General features: G+C 37.1%; 2 protein-coding genes across 2 annotated transcripts in view; one reads left to right on the forward strand and one right to left on the reverse strand.

The window, feature by feature from the left end:
- Positions 1–9,192, forward strand: part of LOC105626280 (bicaudal D-related protein homolog) — a 25,940-nt gene extending 16,748 nt beyond the window's left edge. Inside the window, exons 2-5 of the mRNA XM_012207583.1 lie at positions 5,479–5,811; positions 6,788–6,957; positions 7,656–7,977; positions 8,578–9,192. Coding sequence (XP_012062973.1) covers positions 5,479–5,811; positions 6,788–6,957; positions 7,656–7,977; positions 8,578–9,192 — 1,440 coding nt within the window. The remainder of the gene's footprint in view (positions 1–5,478; positions 5,812–6,787; positions 6,958–7,655; positions 7,978–8,577) is intronic.
- A 7,729-nt stretch (positions 9,193–16,921) lies between these two features.
- The window catches only part of LOC105626281 (amyloid beta A4 precursor protein-binding family B member 2-like), a 133,334-nt gene continuing 125,776 nt past the window's right edge, over positions 16,922–24,479 (reverse strand). Inside the window, exons 3-13 of the mRNA XM_012207584.1 lie at positions 23,909–24,076; positions 20,510–20,739; positions 19,592–19,710; positions 19,288–19,400; positions 19,011–19,209; positions 18,642–18,769; positions 18,465–18,470; positions 18,113–18,363; positions 17,411–17,613; positions 17,158–17,334; positions 16,922–17,071 (exon numbers count right to left, since the gene is read on the reverse strand). Coding sequence (XP_012062974.1) covers positions 16,922–17,071; positions 17,158–17,334; positions 17,411–17,613; positions 18,113–18,363; positions 18,465–18,470; positions 18,642–18,769; positions 19,011–19,209; positions 19,288–19,400; positions 19,592–19,710; positions 20,510–20,739; positions 23,909–24,076 — 1,744 coding nt within the window. The remainder of the gene's footprint in view (positions 17,072–17,157; positions 17,335–17,410; positions 17,614–18,112; positions 18,364–18,464; positions 18,471–18,641; positions 18,770–19,010; positions 19,210–19,287; positions 19,401–19,591; positions 19,711–20,509; positions 20,740–23,908; positions 24,077–24,479) is intronic.

Raw genomic sequence — 24,479 nt, forward strand, 5'->3', positions numbered from 1 at the left:
AACGATACAAAGCCTAATAATGGATAATTTAAGTCTTTGTTGTGTCTATGACATCTTTTGTTCAATACATTATAAATTACATGTGAATTATATGTAAAGATTACTTCTTTTCTCAATTTTCCATATAATTAGTACAGGATTCTTTTATTAATCTCAAATGAATTTATAACAGATTTGTTCCAAAATTTCATTATCGAAATTGAGTCGAAAATTAAGAAGGTGGCGATACATTACATTTTTGTTAGAAAGGGGCTCATCAAAAAGAACATTTCATTTATATTTGTTGTATTATTAAATGATTATACATTTGAAAAAAATTTGAGATTTTTTTTTTCTTCTCTGGAAATATCGCCAAATTCAATGATTTCTTTATGAAAGAATTTATCCTGTTCGCGCCGGCCGTGTCGGTTTTTGCTGGATACGTTCCATCACGTAACGGATGGACCTGGTTGCGCTGGCGATCACCGTCGGAGTTCGGACTCGTCACAGGCCATTGCCTCGCGATTACGAACCTCCCTACCTTCGCCTTCTACTTTACTCCGTCCGATTGCACGCGCTCGGCATTATCGTTTTCTTCGAGGGAAAGTGAACGAGGTGCGACGCAATAATGCTCGTCTGGCTGGTCGCAATGCAACCGAGAATATAAAGGCGATTAATTCACGATTATCCACAAAACGTCGTATCTCCCACGGTCGCCACGAGTCATTAGCCTGAAATGGCGTGTGGATTTTTGTAAGAAACCTTTGCTGCGTTTCAGATGCTATATATATGTTAATAAGAATCAACAATAAATTCATATTTAAGATTTGTTGACATTTAAGGAATTATAAGAAGATGAATGATATATATGATAAATAATGAATAAAGAAACAGTTGCAGCGATTTCAAACTAATAGAAAATATTTCATTGGTATCTGACACTGAGCTTGAAATTTTTTAGCTCCATTTACATTGACTGTTTCTTAGATATCTCAGTTTCTTAGATATCTCCTATTTCAAGGCATGTTTTTCCTTTTCTTTGAAATGGAATAGCAGCACAGAAAATGACGGAGGGGAGGGGGGGAGGGTGTCCATTAAGCCGCACATTGGCAGACATTTGCGCCACTGGTCTCACTCCTACCTTATAATTATAGATTGAACGCTAGAGATTGGCGTGTTTTGCAATAAAAGCGAAATATCCGTTTCGCCATGATCACGCGACTTTATGACGGTGAACGAAAGTTTCAGAACGCCCGAGATGGCCAGTCTCAATGGAGAATGCTTTGTATCTCTGATTCTCTTGTTCTAAATCTGGATCCATCTTTTTTGTCTGAAATACTTAATTTTCACGTAACTGCAACTTAAAATGCGAAATTTAGAAAAGAATTTTTTACAAGTAAAATCGTAAATTTTAAAAAGCTGCCTCACAAATGCACAATTATTATATATATAATTTGTAAATAAAATTGAGAAGAAGAAGCAAAACTGATAATGTGACTTTCTTTTTTTCTCTTTCCAAACATATTTAAAAGTTAATTAAAAGTTAATTAAAATATTTTTTGAATATTTTAACATTACAGGAATATTAATATATGGGAATATACTTATAGCGCGCAGACACGAAAGGCACGACAGGCTCGATTAGATAGATCGAAAACAGTAACGTATTCGTGCCAGTCGCGGCTCTTCCCAGTGATATATGATCACAATATACTGAATTTTTATTTCGCAATCTATTGAACTTCTATTTTGCGGAATGCGCCATCGTTCCTATCATCGATGCCGACACCGTCCTCGGCATGTTGCAAGAACGAGACGAGCGAAGGATTGAGAATTAGACAGGAATCGTGAGTCATGACTCCGGGATCGTCTCTACTTGGCATTAAATCGCTAGTAAAAAAAACGCAACCGTATGCAATTACTTGTGTTCGCGTGCGGTACATAGTATTTTGCAAATTGCAGACGCAGCCGGATTGGCGCACCGTCGCCAACGTCACGGATCTATGACTCATTGCCTGTCGCGAACAAATAGATTAGTATGTACTTTCGATAACGTTTAAGTAAATATAACGGTCGCGTTTTTAAGCTTCAGCAGACAAGAGCGGACCGTAAGTCACACTCGTGTAAATCGTCTATGTTGGAGATCTTCAAGTAAAAGATTAGACATTATATATCTAGTCTGCCATATTTTTCTGCTTAAGATAAAACGAGATAGATTATGCATATGATAGAATGAGATATCAAGTTTGAAAAAATATAGCTAACCAATCAAGAAGTTGTCCAATTTCTTACTTGAGAATCTCTAGCTTATATATTTAATCTTCTTCGCATTCCCATTAAAACCTAGTCGGAAAATGTTATACCAGATTTTGCGCGGCGTGCCGATCTAACATGCTCTGAACTTGTAATGCAGTTCTAAATAAATAATGAAGTTCCAAACATATCCAACAGCTCGCACCGTTGCTCGCGGCCTCGGCTTGTCTGTCGGCTGTTTCAAAGCCGCTTGCATGCACCACGAGCAGCTCGGTCGCGAAGGAAGCGACGTTCGAGCGACCGCAAAAATTGTTCGGTCCAAGTGTGACTCATCACACTCGAGAGATTTCAACGCGCGTGTTTCCGCGAGCACCGGTATTTCTGGCTGGCGGCGTATTTGTGTTATACGGCGTTGTATCAAAGTACAAAAACCACAACTGGAGCGGTGTTATTTGGTGAACGGAATGTTAGAGATACCATGATTTATATCGTGTTCAAGTCATGAGGTACAGTCCTTAGATGCGCAAGAATATGCGCGTTCTCTCGTGATAAACCAATCAGATCGGAGTTGAATTCGCAACAAGCTTTTGTAAAGAGGAACAAAATTGAAGACTTGTTTCCAATTATTTTGTTATAGTTTTGTTTTATATAAGAAGTAAATATTTTATTTATTATTTCCATAAACACCAGCTAGCAATAACATTACATCAATATTATAATTTCCTAGTCAACAATATAAATGTAATGTAATGTATAATACGTTGTACGTAACAGGAGTAGGAATATAATTTATAGAAATAAGAGTGGAATTTATAATATTGATATAATGTTATTAAAACATTAAAAGATTACATCATACATTAAACATTAATCTATTATTAATTTTATTAAGAAATTATAAATATATGAAATGTTACATCAATGTTATAATTTTCTATGCTAGTTAATGCTGTTTAATTATTACGTTTTCAAAACTTTCCTCTCTCTATCTTTGTTAACACCAATTTTGTAATTTCCGCAACGAAATTTGTATTCTTCCGATATAGATATTTTCTGTAGATAACATTATATCAATTAAAAGAATTGCAAATAAGTATTTTAAAATTAAACATTTTGTATAATTTGATTGAATAAAATATAAGATATTTTTTTATATACATAAAGTATTTTTTTATATAATTTTATTATATCGCAAATTATTTAAAATCGATTCTAAAAGTATCTTATATTATTCAATCAAATTATACAACATGTTTAATTTTAAAATATTTATACTGTCACTTATTTGCAATTCTTTTAATTAATATCTGCAGAAAATATCTTATGTCGGAAGAATACAAATTGTGTTATATATAATTTTATTATATAATATCTAATAAAAAATTATTACTTATATTAATATCTAATAAAAATAAATACCTAAATATACTCATATACTTGACAAACTTTTTTTTCCAATTTCTTGTTCTGTTTTCCATAATGTCGAGTAATGTCTATTGTTCATTGGCCTTCCGCGGAACTTTGAGAATCGGTGAACTGTAGACCTACGGGCATGCTGGCGATCGGTCGATGAGTAACCATGGGAGACCAAGGTCATGTCTTCCAACTCGATAAACCTTACCGACATCAACCTCTTTTGTACGTGAAAGCATAATGTTTTCTAGGCACGTATGTTTTACATACTTCATATAACATAATGACATTTGACAACCCAAAATAGTGACGATTTGCTCATCCTTGCTAGATAAAACATTCAAAACTGGTAATATATTAAACGAAAGTATAATTTTATTGTTATCATCAATATGGATCTGCCACTTCATTTTGATGAAAATATTTAATATCTAATATCGATTTGAATTCGAATAATAATTAAATCATGATATGCTTATTATTTTAATGATATTTTATTATCAGAATTAGATTGCATTTAATTATACTTCATCTTATTTTATCGTTATTGATCTTCGTTTCAGACAATTACTTAATCTTGACTAACACGATGTGTGCTGATTCAGTTTACGGTGTTGTGAACGTATTCAAGAATAAAAAACGTTGAGAAACAATGTTAGAAGAAAAGTATCAGAACTTATTTGAAAAATGAATCATCGATAAAGCAAGAAATACATAAAATATTACCCCTGTATTTGTAAAATTATGTTACATTTCGTAATGCGATTGCGCGAACGTCGCAAGTTTTAGTATTGCAGTTAATTAACAGGAAATGCCTCACTGCAACAGTAAATGAAGTTAATTAATGTTAACGCTTCATTTAGAATCTGTGTTTTTTCGGTTATTACGTCTCATTACTAGCCGCGGTTGAGCGTTATCCAGCATCAGGTTGAGAAACTTGTGAGAACAAAGCGATTCATGTGTGTGGCCATTGCTTGCCGTGTGTACTCGCAATGAAACCAGTTCTCGTATCGCGTTTTTTTGTTATGCACAAATGTATCGTGTTCGCACCTTTGTCGGCGGAGATTTTTCCCTCTTACGTGCCGAAGTACAAATATTTCAATCTTTCTTCTCTCTTTCTCTCTCAATTCCGATCCCATGCGATCCTTTTCTCTATTTTCACTTTATTCTGCGATAACTCGATAATTGGAAAAAGAAATGTTCGCATCATGTACCTTTTTTCTTTTTAATCTTGGAAAGTATTTGGTCTTTAAAGAAAAGTGAGGTAGTTGATTAACTGCGGTCAAATTGTGCGTTTAATTATACGTTAATAAATTTGCCAACTCCTTTCACCGAGTTCTCAAACTTTATCTATCTACACCATCTTGATCTCGTTGTGCGTAAGTATGGATGTCGAGAAATGTAATGTATGCATGTTCACTGACTCACGTCGCGAGTTTCTTTTTTTCTCCTAGTTCTCCGAATGACGTTTGAATGTAAGACGTCGATTTCGTGAAAGGAATAACCAGCGGGTCTTTGTGTCAGAATCCTTTTAAATGCTAAAAATACCTTTTTGAAGCAGAGATCGCAAAAATTTGCGTTGTTTCAGTCGACATAAAATCAATAAGATGGAGCACAGACTTTTGCTTTATGCACAATACATAAAGCATAAGACAACGAACTATTCTGAGCCTTTTATTTCATAGAAAGGAAGGAAATGAAGGATTTTAATTGATTTATTTTCTTATGCATCATGCGTTATGCGTTATGCAACACTCTGTACTTTCACCTCTACTCAAAAGAAAAGAATTCATCGTAATTGAAAATTAATACGAAACATTTTTTTATGTGCAGAGTTTGGAGCAGGAAAGGCATCTATTGCGGAGGAGACTCGAGGAAGCCAGAGATGAGAGTGAGACGAGAGCTTTGGAGCTCCAAGCTGACGTGGAGAGCCTCAGGAGCCAGTTGGAGGAGCAAAATGAAAGGGCAAGAAGAGCGGAACGTGATCAAGCCACCCTAGTTGCAGAGTTGACGGCGCAAAACACGAGGCTGGCCGATCAGCTGAGGGAAGCTGCCAAACAAGAGGAGCAGTTGCTCGCGGAAGTGAAGAGGCTGAGAGAAAATTGCGCTCTCAGAAACACTACCCTGCAGGATCATGTCAGCAGCTTAGAAGTCCTTAGGGACGAGGTAAACATGAATTTTTAATCTCGATCATATTATCATACATCATCCAGTAGTACGTAATTAAATTCTTTTTGCATATAAAAACTTGACTTTTTTCTATTCATTAATGAATTTCTTGCCGCGGTTTCCCTTTCGCTTAATTGTTCTAATTGCGCGCGAAACGGAAACTATTGTTATTAATCATTATCCATCGGAAGCGGAATAGTTCTCAGGTGGGGCTTGCTGAATAATTCGCAGCATCCTTTTTATGAAAAGGAAGCGGTAATCGTCGTGCTCGTGTTCGCACGTGAATTTTATGCGTACAATCTCTGGGAAAATGCTATCATCGAATAAAAATGAACATGACCCTCGTCGGTCGACCCGATTTGCTTCGTTCCGTCGCCCTTTCATCTCATCTTATAATAGCAAATATAGCAACCGGATGTCGATTCTCAGAAATTGTTCGTGACGCATATACAAAATTTACTGAACTAGACACGTATAAAAATAAATATGAGTTGCATCTCGCGAATTGTGACTATATATTTTAACATTGCATTTATGCACTCGCATGTTTCATACTTCTATATGGAAAAAACGGTTTTATCAAAGTATTTGAAAATTAGTTTAAAATTAGTTAAAAAGTAAGTTAGATGCTGATCTGAAAATAATTTGGTTGGACTATAAAAATAACTAATAAATAATAATCTAAGAATAATATGTAGGACACAAACTGGTTGCTAAATTATCAAAACTTTTTGCAGTATTGCTTATCATGCTTGAGCATCTTACCATTATTTTGATAAATCAAAAAAATTATTTTTAGATCTGTATATAGCTAAATATTTATATACAATAGTTGAGCAAAACTGTGTAAGCAGAAGTGAAAAGTAAAATTGAAACTTAAGTCAAATTCAAACAAAGAAACAACGACATGAGAAAGTGTTGTCAGAATATCATTCATATTATAATATATTTTTGCATTCATACGTCGTTGCAGGTACAACTAGTATCCGCACAAAGGACGGAATTAGAGAGGCGGTCCTTGGAGCTACGAGAGGAGAGGGCCAGGGCGATCGCGGCCCTCGAGGAAGCCGAGGAGAGAGCTACGGCCATGGAACGACTCGGTCACGAAGCGGAACATCGCGCGAGAATGGCGGAGCAAGAGAGGTGAGACCACAATCCGTGATCTAAACACGTGGCTATTCAGTTAACATGCGGGGACAATGTTCAATTGAGTATGATCCATTCACATTTAGATCTTTCCACGATGTTCTCGAAATCCATCTCCAGATGAGAGTTGCTTCTTCATCGAGTAAATGCAGATATCAAACGAACAATTTTTTTACGAACTATTTATTTTATTCATTGTATTATTTTTTTGCTAATATCTATTTTGTACTTAATTTATATTTGAGATGTTAAAATATTCCTGTCGATCACCGAAAAATATCTTGGTTAGTTTCTTTTTTTGTATACATTGAAATGTATTTATGTAGGATGGTGGATACAGATTTCAAAGAGAAAAGGTAGAATGTCTCTTTTCAAGAGAGATTTATGCTTAAGTATTTCAATGTGCAAAGATATTTTTGCAAATCTGAAATAATGTTTGCGAGAGCTAATGCTCAATCTCTCTGTGTTGTCTTTTCGAATTCCAATATTAATCGAGAATTTATTTTGCTTTATTGAACTTTATGTGGTCCAATTATACGACAATACATTCAGCCGTTATTGTGAATACGCGATCAGCTGATGTCAAATAAACAAACGTCACCTTCTCGAAAATATAACAAATATATAAAATACTTTGAAGTCTAACCGAACACATAGAATATTAAATCGTCTCCTACATTTATTATCCTTTTTAGAGACGAACTGGCGTCAGCATTGGCAGCTATTGAGGCAGAAAGGAGAGCTCGGTCCGGTTCGATACAGAAAACACCGAGGTCTTTGCAAGCAGAAATGGAGTGCGAGGAGAGTGGCAGCTCGCTCGGGGAACAGGAAGACGGAAGTTTGAGAACGGAAGTTGCAAGGGCGACGAAGCGGCTAAGGGAACTGTGTGCTCATTTGAGACGCGGCGAGGACGACTCGGGTTTGCAGAGCGACTGCGATGAATCCATGCTGGTAATTAATCTCACCAACTCCGAGGCAGAAGTGGGAACTAACGACCGGGATACTCATTCTTCACCGGTAAGCAACTCTTTTCATTATTTTTTAAATTGTAAGTATACAGTATGAAAAAGTGGCCACAAAGCTTTATGTCTAATCACCCAGGTAACAATTTGACATCATTTATTTGTCATTATTTTGTTGTCAGAATAACATTAAAGAAATCGTTTTAAACTAAATAAATAAACTTATCAAAATAATAAATAAACTTGCTATTTAGATAATAATGTATATTAAAAAAAGAACAAATTGTGGAATATTATATTTTATTAAATATAAAAAGACTGCATCAAAAAAATTTCATCAATTGATGAACTAAAGATCATTCTATTGACTATCTGATAGAATTCATGAAAAAAATTAGCGGTCATCGTTGATATGTTCTGCAGTGCCTTAAAAATTTGTATTAAAACTGAAGGTTATTTTAACGTTCATTATTTTATATAATATTTATAATAAGACACTCAACACTCCCAAAGTTTGTATTTTTGTATATAAATATACACTAATGATTTAATAAATATAAAACGTTGTGGAACATTTTTGTTAATCTGTATATTATAATTACGTATAGTATACTATCTATCATTCTATCAATCATTCTATCAATTTTCTTCGTAGACAAATTGTCCGGGTGCGCTGATAGAGCTGGTCGAAGAAGTCTATAATCTCGCACTGTCAGGTAGAGGAGCACCAGGAGAATTAGGATTGGCGGTGGAACTTCATAGGGTACGGGAAGAACTGGAGAACTCTCGGGAGCAGTGCAGGATACAGGAGGAGGAACTGAAGCGACGTGGTGATACTATTCTGGAGCTGACGAGCAAATTGAGTGTCTGCGAGGCTGAATTGCGCGGTGCCAGGGAGGAACGTGATAGGGCGAGGTGCGACATCGAGCATTCCGAGCTGACGAAGGATGAGATCGTAGCGAAGGCTTACAAGGTGCGAGACCAAGCAGTGGCCCGACAGAATAGGGTGGAGGTGGAGCTGGCTAGGACGCGGATAGACATCTTACAGGCGGATAGTCAGCTGAAGGAGGCGATCAAACAGAAGATTGAGCTCAGTCAGCAGCTGGAGCAATGGCAGATGGACATGCAGGCGCTTCTGGATGAGCACGTGCGAAGCAAATTAACTCCGACCTCGCAGATTGTCGCCACGAGCGAGAATTCAGATATGTCGGCGCCGGCCAGGAAGAAGAGGAGTACCGGTTCGACAAAGAAGATGTTCGGTCTATTTTGACGAAAGTGACGCAGCGCGATGGCCTCGCTGCGTCAAGCGTGAGTGATCGCGACTCACATAGACTTTGATTCCTGATTCCTATACAGCCATTTCGTATAAAAGAAACGTTAACGGAATGAAGAGATAATCGCGAAAAGAAAGTGAATTTAGGTGTACTTATCTTTCTAAAAATCGTTCAATCTCGTGACAAATGGAATAGCATTCCAGACATCTTTTACTTTGTTACAGTCATTATAAATAATGCCATTTGCATCGCACGATTGCGATTTGTGAACAAGCATCTGGGACTAATCTTAAACTAGCGGCTCTGTAATTAAAATTAGCAGTTCGAATCAGATTGGACACATCTAGCAATCCTTGAGAGAGTGGATACCATGCGTTTGATCCGCCATTTTTCAGAACCTGCTTAAGATAAAATGAGGTAGAATATACATAAAATAAGACATCTATGCATCTCTTTTTATGTTATGCTGCATTTCAGAAGTTGTCTAAATGGTGTCCAATTTCTTTCTTGAGGATTGCTCAAGTAATAGATCTCTCTTATTTGAAGATCTCAAGACATATTTGGATTCGTGCGAATCTCGGGATAAATGTTGAAGCATCTCAGTGCGAGACATGACGCGTGCGAGAAACGTTCACGTTGCTCACAGCGAGGAGTCTATTACATCGATGCTGATGCTCGTGTCGAAACTGTAATTCGAATTTAAGTGGCGTCGCTTGCAGAAACAGGGACGTCCGACTTTCTATAATTCCTCAACTAGGGAAAGTTGTGGACCTCCAAACGTTCTCGACGTGTCCAATATTGTCGTCATCATATTTTTCACCTTCGTCTCGACACCCGCGTTTTCTGTTGGCCGCTTTTTTATCAAATGATCACTGTAATCCGGACTGCTCATTATCGCTTGATTTCATAGACCGTTCATGCGAAAAATATTAAATTGTGTTGCGACGTTAATAGAGTCAGTAAGATGAACAAGTCGTTAACGAAAAAAAAATCATCATTAATACGTTCCGTGCCGAACTATCCTCGCGCATAGAGCAGCATATATACAATATAATAGCCATCACATACTATCCATAGAACACTTGGAATGGAAAGTTTAACGTGTATTTGTGGTACACTTAGCATGGAACGTGTTAATGTTCTGTCCCCAAGAAATTAAAGTTCCGAGTGATGTCTTTTCTCCTCGATAGATTTTCGATACGTCCAATCGACGTTTTTAGCTCAGGGAAAATTTTTGCATTATTTTAATTTCGTTTTTTCATTACATTTCATTGTCCACTTTCAAAGACTTCAAAAAAACAATTATGTTTCATTGGTTGCAACCAATGATATAATAAGATTAATTGATCACGGTCTCTTGCTTCACGCGGGCAGGTATTAATCGACTCAAAGGTGATGAAAGAAGCAAAGGTTTAATGTCCCGGCAAGACTGATTAGAATCGGCAAAGCGCAGCCGCTTTTTCTTCCGCGCGCGAAAACGCGTCCTGTCATTCTCATCATCGTGGAACAAATCGTTCTTCACGGTACGAACGATCTCCGAGTGGAAACTTCTTATTTCGAAATGGTCCCTTGCGTTTAGCTCAACGAATAATGAAACGGAATCACTTGGATATTTATCGTTCCGTTTTTTTTTCGCGACGCAGGAATATCGAATTCCTTTTGATACGAAATATTGTGATATGCTGTGTCTTATGTTAGATTCGAAGAAGATTTTATACGCCTTCTAATGTTGCGGAAACATTTCTGTAAAAAAATCAAAGATTATAATTAGAACGAAAAATTAAAAAAAATTTTTTTTAAATTTTATTAACAGTGAAATCGCGAAAATAAATAGTAATTTGTAAGAAAATTGTGTATTTATTATGTATAAATATGTATTTAAAGATAGTCATGCTTGGATGACTTTCATTATACAGAAAGAACGTTTTGTGTTAAAAAATTTAATTAAATAAATCTGAAAATAATTTTGTTAGACCATTAAAATATTTATATTGAACGTTCAAGCTGGCTGCTAGAAAAATCAAATTTTTTTACAGCATTTGTCATCATGCTCGAGTTTCCTACATAATTATTTTGATGGATCAACAAAATTATTTTCAGATTTAGCTAAATTTTTATATACTTCAACAAAATCGCTCTTTCCATGTATTGAATTTCCCGACTGGGAATTATTACTGTCCGTCCATCGTTCCGTCCGACAGGAATGAATTATTCGTGATACAACAAGAAAAGGAAGGATGAGTAAGCGCTTGGAGATGAAAATCGATCCAGTCGCGATCATTGATATCTTAACGATGATACCTTGATATCTTGACGATAGTGCAATATCACTGGAATATTTTTACGATATTAGTCGAATTGATGATTGCAACGACTGTTCTTTAAGAATTTTGTGGCACAGCAGATCGGTCTTGGGAAGCAATGACTGCGATGCGTTTGACAGTACGTGTGATTTTTCACGTGTAGACATTGCATGAATACATGTGCGTTGCACATAGCAAATCGTTTGTATATTAATTTCCTTCTTTTTTTTCTTCAGGGCGAACGTACCGCCGAAATTGTATAATAACTGTATGATTCTCGATCTGATTAACTACAATGATGATATTTATTTAATAAAAGTCTGTTTTACGAATACCTTACGTGTCTGTCAACCTCTTTGTCCATGGCTGCCTAATATTACCTAATTTCTATTAATGTAGATTAATTTTAGCTCCGTTTATTTTATTCTTAATTCTTTAATTACTTTATTCTTTAATCTATTAATAAATACTTGTTAATTTATACTCTTCATTTTTTTCTAATTCTTAGAACTAGAAAAAAAATAGAAACTAAATTAAATCAAGATTAAAGTTAATTTTAATATAGAAACGAGCATAATTCAATTTGCTTGACTTTTTTCTGTTCTTCAACGAACTGGAAATAACGAGACACGTGAAAAGAAACAAATAGGCATTTATTCACAAGAGGCAGGTGTAGTTACAGTAGTTTCATTTCTGTCTTGCTTTTCGTATATATGTGTACATATACATTTATATGTATATATATATATACACATATATATTTATATATTTATAATAGTATCTTGTAAACCGACCCGTAATCACCGATCGGCTCAACTACGCAATACAAATGGGCATGAACAATGGGGGCGGGTGCATACAAAGTGTTTGTCCTCTCGCACACGAAACGCGCTGTTTCTATTCCGTTTCGTCTTCTCTTTCATGCTCTTTTTTGAAATTTTACTTTAAACGCAGCGAGATTCCACTTTATAAAATACTGTGTGTACGTATGTGTGAGTGTGTATCGTCAGATAGAATCTCGTTGCTCGTTTCATTTGCACGCTGGCGATTCGTCATGTCCCGATCTTGACGAATCGCTCTAAATCGCGGACGTACTCGGAACTCAGATGTCCTCGTCCCGCTTCTTCCTAATTATGTGCTTCTCGCGGCATCTTAAGTGAGTATCGTTCAGAGGAGAGTGGTTCCGGTCGGCCCAAAAGGTTAAATCAGCTTATGAAATTGCGTAATCGCATATGAAAATGCAATATGTTGCTAAGTAGGAACCGATCGTCGATATAATACATAATAAAGGAAAGGACCTCTATCTTCAATTAATCGGCGATTCCTCTCTCTCGTACGATTCTCACCTCTTCCGCAAAGGTATCGGTGTGTAACAATATATAATATATAGTATGACAATATACGACGACGGCGGTTCTTTAAATTTGTCCCCTATAGTAACGCGACGATGACGTGTGATCATGACAACAATGTAATAACAATGAGGCTTTTAGCGGCGATAGCGTGAATAATCATACAGTAAATCCGTAATCAATTCGTAATAATGAGGCGAGTCGTCGCGCGACGTGAGTCTCATCGAATGTAAAGCGCTTCTCTCGTTTCGAAACGAATTAATCAATAGAGCAATTAGTATAAAGGTATAGAGAGAGGTACGTACTCTTCTCAAGGTAGAGACAGAGAGACAGAGACAGAGAGAGAAAGAGAAAGAGACACTATAATTATCGATGAAGCAATCGTGTTTCTTTTGTGCAGAACAACTCTTCTATCAGTAGATTCGCATTTCTTCTTCGTTAAGGGTATTACATGTCACGGTAAATACAGTAAGGTTCGCTATGCTATGTCAATTATAAGTGGCTCTTGTCGTGTTTCACCACCTGAAACCCACCCCCTTCCCCCTCCGCCCCTCCACCCTCCCAAACTCCGGTCCACCCCATCATTCGAGATTATATCCCCCGTGACGACGTGTCAACACCTATATAAAGAGACAGTTAAGCTATGCGCAATTTGTGTGAGAGTGTGTTAAGTTCTTCTCTCTTCCATACATACGCGTCTATACACACGTGTGGCTGTATCTACTTGGGATCATGCGTGCACGCGCGTGTGTGAGTGTGTGTGTGTGTGTGTTGTGATGTGTATGTGTATGTATGTACGTGAATGCGAGTGATTGTGCATCAGCACGTATGCGGTGCGATGACGTTTTCGTGAACGTGTTTGTCCGTTAAATCCCACAGCTTCGGCCTTACTCTCTATACTTGTATATCATATTTACAGCCACACTATTTGTTAATTTCTCTCGCGCGCTTCTCGAGGCTGTTCTCCCTCTGAGGAAAAAAGAAAAGAAAAAAAGCAAGGGTCAGTCGATGGAACGCGGGCGAGCGATTCGCGAAGAATCTCGCTCTTGCGAATCTTCGAATTGATATATATCAGGATTTGCAATTTCAGGAGCGACTCGACTTCGCGAAATGAGCTTCACCGCCACGAAAGCCTTTAATTCCATGTTTCGAAGACTCGCGATACCACCGGCTATTTCTCTCTCGAATTCCCTGTATAAGGTATGTTATGCGACATTTAAACGTTAGTTCGCAATATGAAACGAAAGAAGAAAAAATCTCACGACGATGATGACTGATAAAGAGAGAAATATCGCAATGAACTATTTACATAATAATGATAATAATAATAATAATAATAATAATCGCCTTCCCCGATCAGCATATACTCATACATACTTCTTTCACGCACACTCTCCCGCAACGCTCTATTATATCTCACCTCTCTTCTTTTCGCTTTTCTCGGTGTATGTTTTTTTTTCTCTTACTTATAACGCTACATAGAAATATCTTCGTTCTGGGTCCCGCACAACTTTGTATCTCGCAACGACGATGGCTCATACGACGTGACCGTCCTCGTAGGATGACGAGGACTACATTTTCTGAATGGGAAAGGCTGTCTCTCGAGGAAAATAGGAGGATGCAATTTCAGTGGCTCACAATCCCATATCTCGCTTACTTTTCTCTCTGGATACATGTATGTAATCATCGATAAATGCCACTTAGATTTATTGGGCACAATAAGGATTTGATGAACAATTTATTAGTTTATTAATCCTTAAAATATCAAGAAGTTACTCTTTTTTATGATTATCGTACAAAATTAAAAGGTTAAAACCAATAAAGGGTTAATTACAAATTAGGCGTGTATTGTATTAGTGCACGTGTTTCGTCTAATCGTAGTGTTTAGTAACCAGAAAAACAGCGGTGAATCTTCTTTACGCATCAATCGTCATCAGTATGCACGCGTGCGAATGTATATATGTATCGTGGAGATGCGATGCGATCAGATTTATACAAGTGTTATCACCGAAACGTGCCCGAAGTTACGTTCCCAGCTAAATTCTACGAGATAGCGGCGATCATTAATGCGAAGTGCAGTCCATGGGCTTGTATATGTTCCTACCGTATATGAGACGTGTGTGTCTAAATGCTGTGGGAATAAGTCTTCGTACGTGTTTTCATGTGTTAATGACTTCTCTAGTACGAGCATATTTCCGAGCATGCGTCTCTATTCATTGGAGTAGCGATTGGAGAAATTGCGATGGCCTGATATGCATACGATTTTTTTTTAACTGCAATTCGTCGTGCTACGATGCGCCTAGCGGTAACAATTATTTAGCGTTTGCGTTTACGAGGATAACAATTATCACCGACGATAATAATTATTAATACCGTTGTTATTCTTGGTTTAACAATTATCACCGCGTTTCTTCTAGGTGTTGTGTAAACGTTATTGCGCGCACAACGACCGACTACGATCGGGCGTGGTTTCGATACCATTGCACACCACTGATTTTTCGCCTAAGTTATTCCTCCCCCCTTGTCCTCCCCCCACCTCTGGTTGAAATCTAAAGGACGGTCGCGGTATAAGTATTTGTCGTATCGGCTTCGTGATCTCCGAGGTGCTGCAAAGCTCTCCCATAAAGCTCCTATTTAATTCGCCATAAAAAATAAACTCCCTATTGGCCGTCGTGTAAACGTGCGCGCATGTGTTTGCGGATTGTCCCCGGATCTACCGCGCTCGATTGGCGCACCATCGCCGAAATAAGAAAACGCGATGACGTCCGTGGAATACCCGGTCGCGGTGCTGGCCTGTGTATACGTATATATGTGTATGTGTATGTATGCGTGTGTAAATGGAAATACGTTCTCCGCACTCGCGTATACGTGTACTCTGGTCGTCGTCCTTGCTTCTCTAATCTGTATATCCGAGATTTCACACGCACGTGTATAATATGTATGTATGTTGTGTTATATATTATATTTATATAATATATATATGCAAGCTCTCTATGGCTCCCCTTGAATCACCTCGAATGCCTTCGCGGATATACACTTACTACTACGCTAATTGCAGAGCTCATTCATTCTCTGACACGCATACAACCTGATTCGCTCGCGAGATCCCACTGGCGGGCTCCTTCTTCATCTTTCCCTCGAGCAAGCGAATTGATTAAAACTTAGCGCGATAATCACCATCTTGTATATACAAACAATTTTGCTCTTCAAACTCTTCCGATTCTTTCGCTTTCTTCTCCCCATCCCCGCTTTCCTACCTTCCCCCGAGTTTTTTCTTCCAAGCATTGATTTCTTGCGAATATTGCTCACAAGCTGGTACGCTGCCTTCTAAGGATTTCCGCGACAGGATCGACGTCATCCCTCGATGGAACGCGGTAAATTCGCGACAACCTTTCTCCTTCATCGGATTCAATGCATTAACATACATAACATCATATCGACATAAGTAAGCGTAGTCCACTATAGCTGTGGTATTGGTATAGCACTCTGCGCAATTCTTCGCGAAATTCAGTCGTTTACGTTGCAAAGAGAATATCCATTTGCTCTACGGCTGCCTCCCGGCACATCAGGTTGACGTTTCTCTAGGGATTGCTTTCCCAACGGGTGAACTGGATACGCCTGGTGTCCAGGGAGGGCGACAGCAGCGACTTGAGGGACGCGCTCGGCGGTGAGCCGCCGAAGTACTTAAGTGTCAACGGCGACTGCAGATGCCTGTGTCGAATCACCTCTCGCTCAGCAGGCAGTGGCCAGAGTTCCTAGACAGTCGGGGGACTAATCTGATAATCCAAAATATCCAGCTGCTTGTTAAAACTTTTCATCCCCAACAATTCTATTTGTATCTTATAGTGATTACAAACTGTGTGTGCGTGTGCGTGTGCGCGCGCGCGCACGCGTGTGTGTGTGTGTGTGTGTGTGTGGTACATATATATATATTTATATATATTTCTGTATTTTAATTTAAATTTCTAGACTTAATGTGAAGATTATTAATTAACTTATGATAAAACTTCTTAATGTTGGGGGAAGATATCTTGATAAAAATAGTTTACCTGCAGCGAGAGAGCCTCGTCTCAGGACTCGCCCTGCTTGTTCCTACGGCCAGTCAAAGATCCAACTAAAGATTTCAGAGTTGCGCCTAAGCCTCTGCCGTTTGGAGTATTAAGACTGCTGGCGTTTCTGAAACCCTGTGGATGTGCGTCCAAGCATTTCTGGTACCTCAGCTTAAAGAAGAAACAGAAATACCTTCTTCATCTAATATTTCAGTTTAGCTAAGAGGATTTAGTCCTTCTAGAGAGAGAATCTTTACCTTGCAAGCGGCTTCAATTGTCTTACAGAGAGCTCCGCTGCTGGGTTCACAATTGAAGACGTGTGCGATGAACAAGTCCTGTGCGGTATGCATAATGAAAGCACATTGCTTTACGTTGCGGCCTATACCGAGGAATGACAGGTAGCGTACTCGACATTCGGTGATGAGCTTGTCGTCCTGAAAAAATTACAATATTATGAATAGTTGATTGCATTTTTATTAATTTTGTTGACGTCGACGTTTCTTTACTTACGTTGGGCGTAAGAATGGAAATCATGCTAGGAGCTACGGCGACGTTGACGTTTCGCCATTGATTAATCGGCGTGTTCGTCACGATATGTTCTATCGCCTCGTTCAGCACTTCCATGCCAGTCGCTTGATTGACTTGCATGGATCCGAGATACTGCGCTCGCAATACCTTCTTCGGTTCTTCCATCGGTGTTGGGAAAGATTGTGCTGCGCAAAGATATAACATGAGAATTATTTAACTTCTTAAATTTATCTCACTCTCTCCCAAGTAATTATTTATTAAAAGTCTGATTTCTAATTCCTGAATCAATTTTCGTTAACTTACTAACTAAAAGATTTTTTTTATAAATATATTTCTCGTGATAAATATAATCCTGCTAGTGTATTCGAGTTTATTTGATTTAAAATATAATTTATGTTTACATATATTTTATTAATAAAATTTATTATTTTAAATAAAAACTTTTTCTTTGATATTTGATGATTTTGACTGTTAATATAAGATATATTTTTCTATAAAAAATTTTTTATTTTTTAGAGTTTTCAATCATACTGATCTAAATAATATGACTAATAATATCGTATAATAACAGACCAGCAGGATTAATAAAATATTTAATTTTACTAAACAATAAATATTATATATATATATATATATATATATATAAAATAAAAGATCTAATTTATTTGGTTACTTGGTACTTACTGACTAGTGCCTGACCGTTTCTGTGGAAACGCCGATGTTCAGTGGGCAGATTCGTAGGTCTTGTTGCGAGACTTGTTCGGCCATTGATGTCCACTGGTTTCGCGAGATTCTGATGTTGAGAACGCTCGATCATTATCTTCTTGCAAATGTCACGAAGCGTGTTTGCAATTGTGCGCGCCGGTATGTCGCAACGAAAGACATGACACATGTGTTTCCTGGTCGATCGATCTCTTGCTACGTAAGCAAAGTCCCTGAAAGCAATACGCATTTAAGAATCGACAGATTGAGAATTTTTCTTCTAATTTTACTTTGTATTTCATTTTATGCGATAATTCGTTGTATTATATCTTACCTTTCGCTATTAGATCCGTCCAAAAAAGAGCAGACATTTATGAAAACAATGTAAATAATTAATAGAATAAATATATTTAATATTTATTGTATAAAATTCTATATTTTAAAAGTTGTAACGTTTCGACAAAAAATTCAGTGCCTTCATTTATTTAAACATAATTAATAATTTACTCACCGACAGTGGTCTCTTCCTACGCCCCAAACTCTAACTGTATGAATAGGCTGAGTGTTAAGTACAGTGAGATTCTCCGGATCGATCAGTTTGAGCGCGCCCTCGTCCAAGTCCATAAATAGATCCTTGCCCTGAAATATTTTGTAACATATCTCTCATCGCGTGCTTATACCGTAGTAAAATCGAAATCAGTCTATCGCTAACTACTACTAAGGAATAAAAAGTTCTAAATATGCTTTTTTACAAATCATATCGCTCAGTTTGAATCTTATCATTTGTTTAGTACATTGAGACATTATATTTTCATTTCGTACATTTATAAATTCATGATTAATAATGCACTTAACCTACTTAGTTTGTGAAGGAACTTACATCACCCCATCGTCCGACGACATCCAAAAGATCGTTTCTACCGAGTGAAAGATCTACGATGCACTTATTGACAGCCTTGCTGCTTCTCTCGGGTGTCAGATCTTCTTCCGCGATCTCCGTCCAACCCAAGGATCGCACAGCAAATCTGATTGGCTTGTCCCTACCCTCGGAGTCCGCTCTGGCAGGATAGCTTCTTCGTCTGAGAAAATAAAGAAAAAAATAAAGATGAATCGATGGTAATCATAAAAAAATTGTAAATCAATTGAGATTTACTTACTTGAGCGCTAATTCCACCTTCCTCTTGTTCTCTAATTCCTGATCCAGAGCCGAGCTTGTGTTGCTGCGAGTCACTGTGTTCACCATACCGCTTAAAGTGTGAAAATTGTTTATCTGCAACGATAATTTGCAAACAAAAATTATGATACCGAATGGAAAGCTTTGAACTAATGTTATATAATCTTAATCAATAGTGCATGTACTAATATATAATTTACGTTGTATAATACTTTATTTAGACAATAATTTACGTTGTTATCTTATAATAATAAATTATAACATGTTTTGACAAATTATTTACTTACGCTATCATTATCCTTAACGAGGCTTCGGCGTGCTTCCGTTTTCGAATGCAGAGGAGCCTCTGGCGGTTCTCTCTGTATATTTCCGCTTTTCACATGCCAATAATAAGGTCCATTCTCATCTAAAATAGCATTAGATCCGATCGTTAATAAAATTCGAAAGCCAAAATTTATAATAGTCGCGATAACTTTAATTATCGGTCAATTTTGTCAATATACTTTCATAAATAAAAAAAAGATAAGAAAAATTGAGAAAATAAAAACCTGATATTATATATCTTTGCTTAAATAATATTTTTAACTTATTTTTTTTGTATATATTATGTTATCTCTTTACTTTAGCAATTTCTTTTCTATCAATATTATCTAAATCCTTGCCACGTTTCCGGAAACATGGGGTACGAAAATAGTACTCATTACTATCGTGAATCAATAATCGTACAGCATTTAGCGTTAAATACGAGCTTTTTCCAGCATCAATATCTCGATTGTCCGGAACTTTTTGAGAAAATGCTTGACTTTCGAAAACAATTTTTTAGAATCTAGAAAAGTTTTATCTCTACATTAACATTTCCTTTCATTTCTACGTCAATTAATTTTTATCTCAATATAAAATTAATAGATTTGACACAATTTCTCAAGATGATAAATTCCTAATGCATTACAAAAATTATTGCAGTTAAAACTATAGGAAAAACGCAAGATAGTAAAACAATAGGAAGTAGTAAGCAAATCGACTAATCACAGCAGAGAATAAGGCAGTAATAAGAGCAAATCCAAAATGTAACAAATCCAAAATGTTGATTTGCCAAAGTTTTTTTTGTGTGTCATAGTACAAGAAATGATTGAAGCAATTGTCTGATTATTTGAAACAAGTTCTTTTTTATATCTATTTGCACGCAATTCTACTCCAATATCTACCTTCGTGTTTCTGCCAACCCGGCGGCAAATTCTCGTCCTTATCCTCGGAATCGGTGCTGTCCATGTCTGTCGGTTTCTCCTGGGTATTGTTCTGCAGAATCGCATTGTTCTTCTGGTCCTTTGGCTGTCGTCGTTTCACTGGCACTGCGTATAGCTCGCTATTCAGGCCACCCTCCACATGCGGCACGCCGCCCATCTCTGCGGTCTCGTTGTCGGGTTTCTCGCAATAACTGTAGTGCAAAGCCAAGAAAAATCAGGGTCAAGAAACCTCAGTTTCAGTTCACCTCGTAATTCGGTTCAGTCGCGCTATCGCTGCAACGTCCATTGAATAGTCAAGCAATATAAGTCTTGATCCAAAAGACGTCTTAGTGTAAAAGTCTTGAGAATTCAGATGTCTTTAAAGTCTTACACAAAATGAAAAAACGTAGATAATAGAAACAGGAAACAGGAACAATTTCCAACCTATCAGAAACCATGTACTGTGCACTACATATTTTCTGAGAGATTGAAATAATTGATCATAGCTATTCCTCTGAAGAAAGGACTGTGATTGATCAGTTTCATACAGATATTATTAAATTCGATTAAGGGCCATGTAAAACGTAGTCTGTTATTCCTTGTTTCTATTGCTTGTTTTTTTATGATATCTAAGAACTTTAGAGAATCTTTGCGTCGTCTGGTTTTTTAAATAAGCATACTCATAATTTTTCGTATCATACAATCACAAGCAATAAAAAATACTAGCACAAGAGATACATTTGCCCTAGAGCCATGAATATACATTTATAAACATATTTTAACTTCTTGCGTTTTTTTACGTGCATTTGCGATACAAAAAAGAAAAATAAAGAATCAAGGCTAGCATCAATAAAAATTGATACAACTGTTTATAAGAACTGCAACGAAAATAAAGAGTTATAAATCTTATTTGTTCAACAAGGAAACTAACGATATAACATACAGTGCAAGCTTCAAATTCCATCATAGCGGTATGCAGATTCGAAGAAACATCCAGTTATTTTTATCGGCTTGCTTTGAATCCAAAAATTTCATTTAACGACGATTACTATTCCTGGCTTGACTGCATTTGATTTGTTTAAATTCATCTCATAAGGCGGTCACGCGATATTCTGAACTGAAGTTCTCTCTGGTCTTTCACTCTCTTCCCCTCGTCATATATCGCGGAACTTCATGAAGCGAGATTGTGGTCGCGTTCGCGTGACTTCGAGGAATTCCAGTTCACGACATTTCGTGGCGAATCACGATCACCGAAATAAGCAGTTTGCGTCGTTGTCCGGCTGTGTACGTTCTCGCGGAACCGTTCGGTTGTTTTGTTAAGTATTCGCGAGATCGCGTCATCGACCATGGTACGGTAGAATGACAAATTGATTTCCGCTTGTTAAGTCGTCTGATCGGCTGTGCCGTGTCGCTCGTAAACCGCGCTATCGATTCATCGCAAAAGAGTCCCCGTTATCGCTCTACCACGAGAAATCCTCGCGTGCTAATCGAAGTCGACTGCGACACGAGTCGGCCGCGGCAGGAGATTATTTACGGCGGCTGTAAAATAAAACGTCCTTTGCAAGAGAGGGCGAAGAGAAATTACGCTTTCGTAGTTGGAAACGATATAAAATTATGTACCGTGCGCTCGTGAGGAACCGAGAACTCTATACAATGTTGAAATAACTAAGGATAAATTGTGAAGAGAGAATAAAATTTCAAGGGTATTCTCACTTGATATATTCTACAAATAAAACGCAAAATAATTTTTAAGTTAAAAAAAAATATGAAAAAAATTTGAAATTTGAATTTAAAATTAAGTTAAACGTCCCAGAGACCGGATATGTATCCGGATCTGTATCCGGACACACTAAAATTTATTATTATTAAGTTTCGAAATGCTTTTCTATTCAATATTATAATTTAATTGTATTTAAGGATAACAATTAAATTATAATATTATATTTTAAAAAGCATTTAAGATTAATAATATCTAATATAAACAAATATATAAAATTTTGTATAAAAGGACATAGTAGGTACTTGTCCGGTCATTAGGACGTTTACCTTAGATGAAGCAAATAATAAACTCGCATTGCGAACATATTGCTGTCATTGGAACTTATTGAAGCAAGTTGTTCATTCATGCTCGGTCACTCGTTATTTGCTTTGTCTATATGACTTCATACAATAATGTGGTTGCAGGACAGCCAATGGTCCATAATCATTCAGAACTGTTCAACATAGTTCATTTCATTTATCACATTGCAACAACGTAACATAGAGAAATGCGATTGTGACAACAATTTTACGCGGAGGCCAGTATAATACAAAGCAAGCCTGGCACAAGTCAATACTCGCATTTTTCTCTTGCATTTGATCCAGCTATTCATTTATCATGAACAGAGTGCTACATATTTTTTAAAACAAAACGAAGAAAAAAGCAAAATCTCTAGTCTTTAAAAAGTTTATTTTACTTTGTAATACGAAAGTTCGAAAGTTCAATATCTATCAATGAGAAATTTTATTTTACTCTTCGATCGACGTACAGAAACTGTAAGAGAGATCTGTATACTGAAAGTACAAGCGGCGAAAATTGCAGGAAATTGTGCTCCGTGATATGCATTCTTATGCATTTCGCCTTAAAATATACTATAATTGCGGGAACAAGTCACGTGTTTCAAAAATAAATAATAATAAATAGAAAAGGAATCGATGAATCGAAATGAATAACATAAAAAAAGAGAAAAACTCTATATTCGATTAAAATGGATCTTGATGTTTAATAATCTGTAAATTTTTGTCTATTTTAATTTAAAAAATAAATCCAACATTTCATAAGCGATTCTTGATCAATATTATTGCATAATATTTTGATATTGTACAATATTATTGATCTGGAAATATATTGAGTCTCCAGACTATTTGTTTTGAATTGGTTAAAGCAAACATCAATAATATTATAAAATAATAATACAATAATATTGAGCAGCTCTAAAGGCAACTTTATAAAAAAACAAGAAAGAATAATTTTACAATGGAAAACATGCGATACAATATCGTAGTTTAATCAAAACAAGCAGAGTGGTGTCTCTCGGACGCCAGTGTGGATTTCCTGATTTAACGCTCGCAATTCCATCCCTTCGTAATACTCTGTACAGCATCCCGTAAGCGATAATGCGAATACATCGTCTACAAACAGCGGCTTTAATCTGCATAGGATTGCTTACGAGAAAACGGGAGCGTTTCATTTCGACGAGAACGCCGTTCGTTACAGTGAAACAAACAGAAGCAACAACTTGGGCACACAAAAGAGAAGCGATGGGACGGTGATGGCAAGCGGATCAAAATCTGCAAGAGGGATGGGGTATCACGAGACCACGAGGGTGTGTTCGTACGTACTTTCTCGACCCGGAAGTGTCCGCAGCGTCGATCGATCCCGCGGATCCCGACTGAAGGGCGTGAGACTGAGGCAGGATCGCGCTCGACGACGACGTAGACGACGAGCGGGGATTCCCATTGAGGGTGTCGTCGACGAGAGCGGACTCCGCCACACCCTCGCAGCCGTACCTGAATCAGCATTGTTCATGCAACGCATTACAAGGGGAATGAATCGTAGTAGTGAGATAATGGCAATGTCTGTCGTGATTGCGCTGCTCGCTTATTAATCCTTAAACGACGCGATTCCCTTCGTGATTCACTCGAATCGCTTTCATATTATATCATTTCGCCATAAAGAGATTTGAGCGATTTAAGGGATTCGAGAGATTTAAGGTTTAAGCTGAGCTGAGCTCTAATGCTCAATTATTAGATTGAGAAAAATATTCTAATTAAACCAACAAAAGGGCCAAGAATGGCATTTTGGTAAATGTTGATTGTTATAAGAATCTCTGTTTGGTTTCATCAAAACATCATTCTTACTGGTTTAACAAGAACATTTTTTTCAGCGTAAACTTTATTATATATTTCTACA

Source organism: Atta cephalotes, assembly GCF_000143395.1.
Source record: "Atta cephalotes unplaced genomic scaffold scaffold00005, whole genome shotgun sequence".
Lineage (NCBI taxonomy): Eukaryota > Metazoa > Arthropoda > Insecta > Hymenoptera > Formicidae > Atta > Atta cephalotes.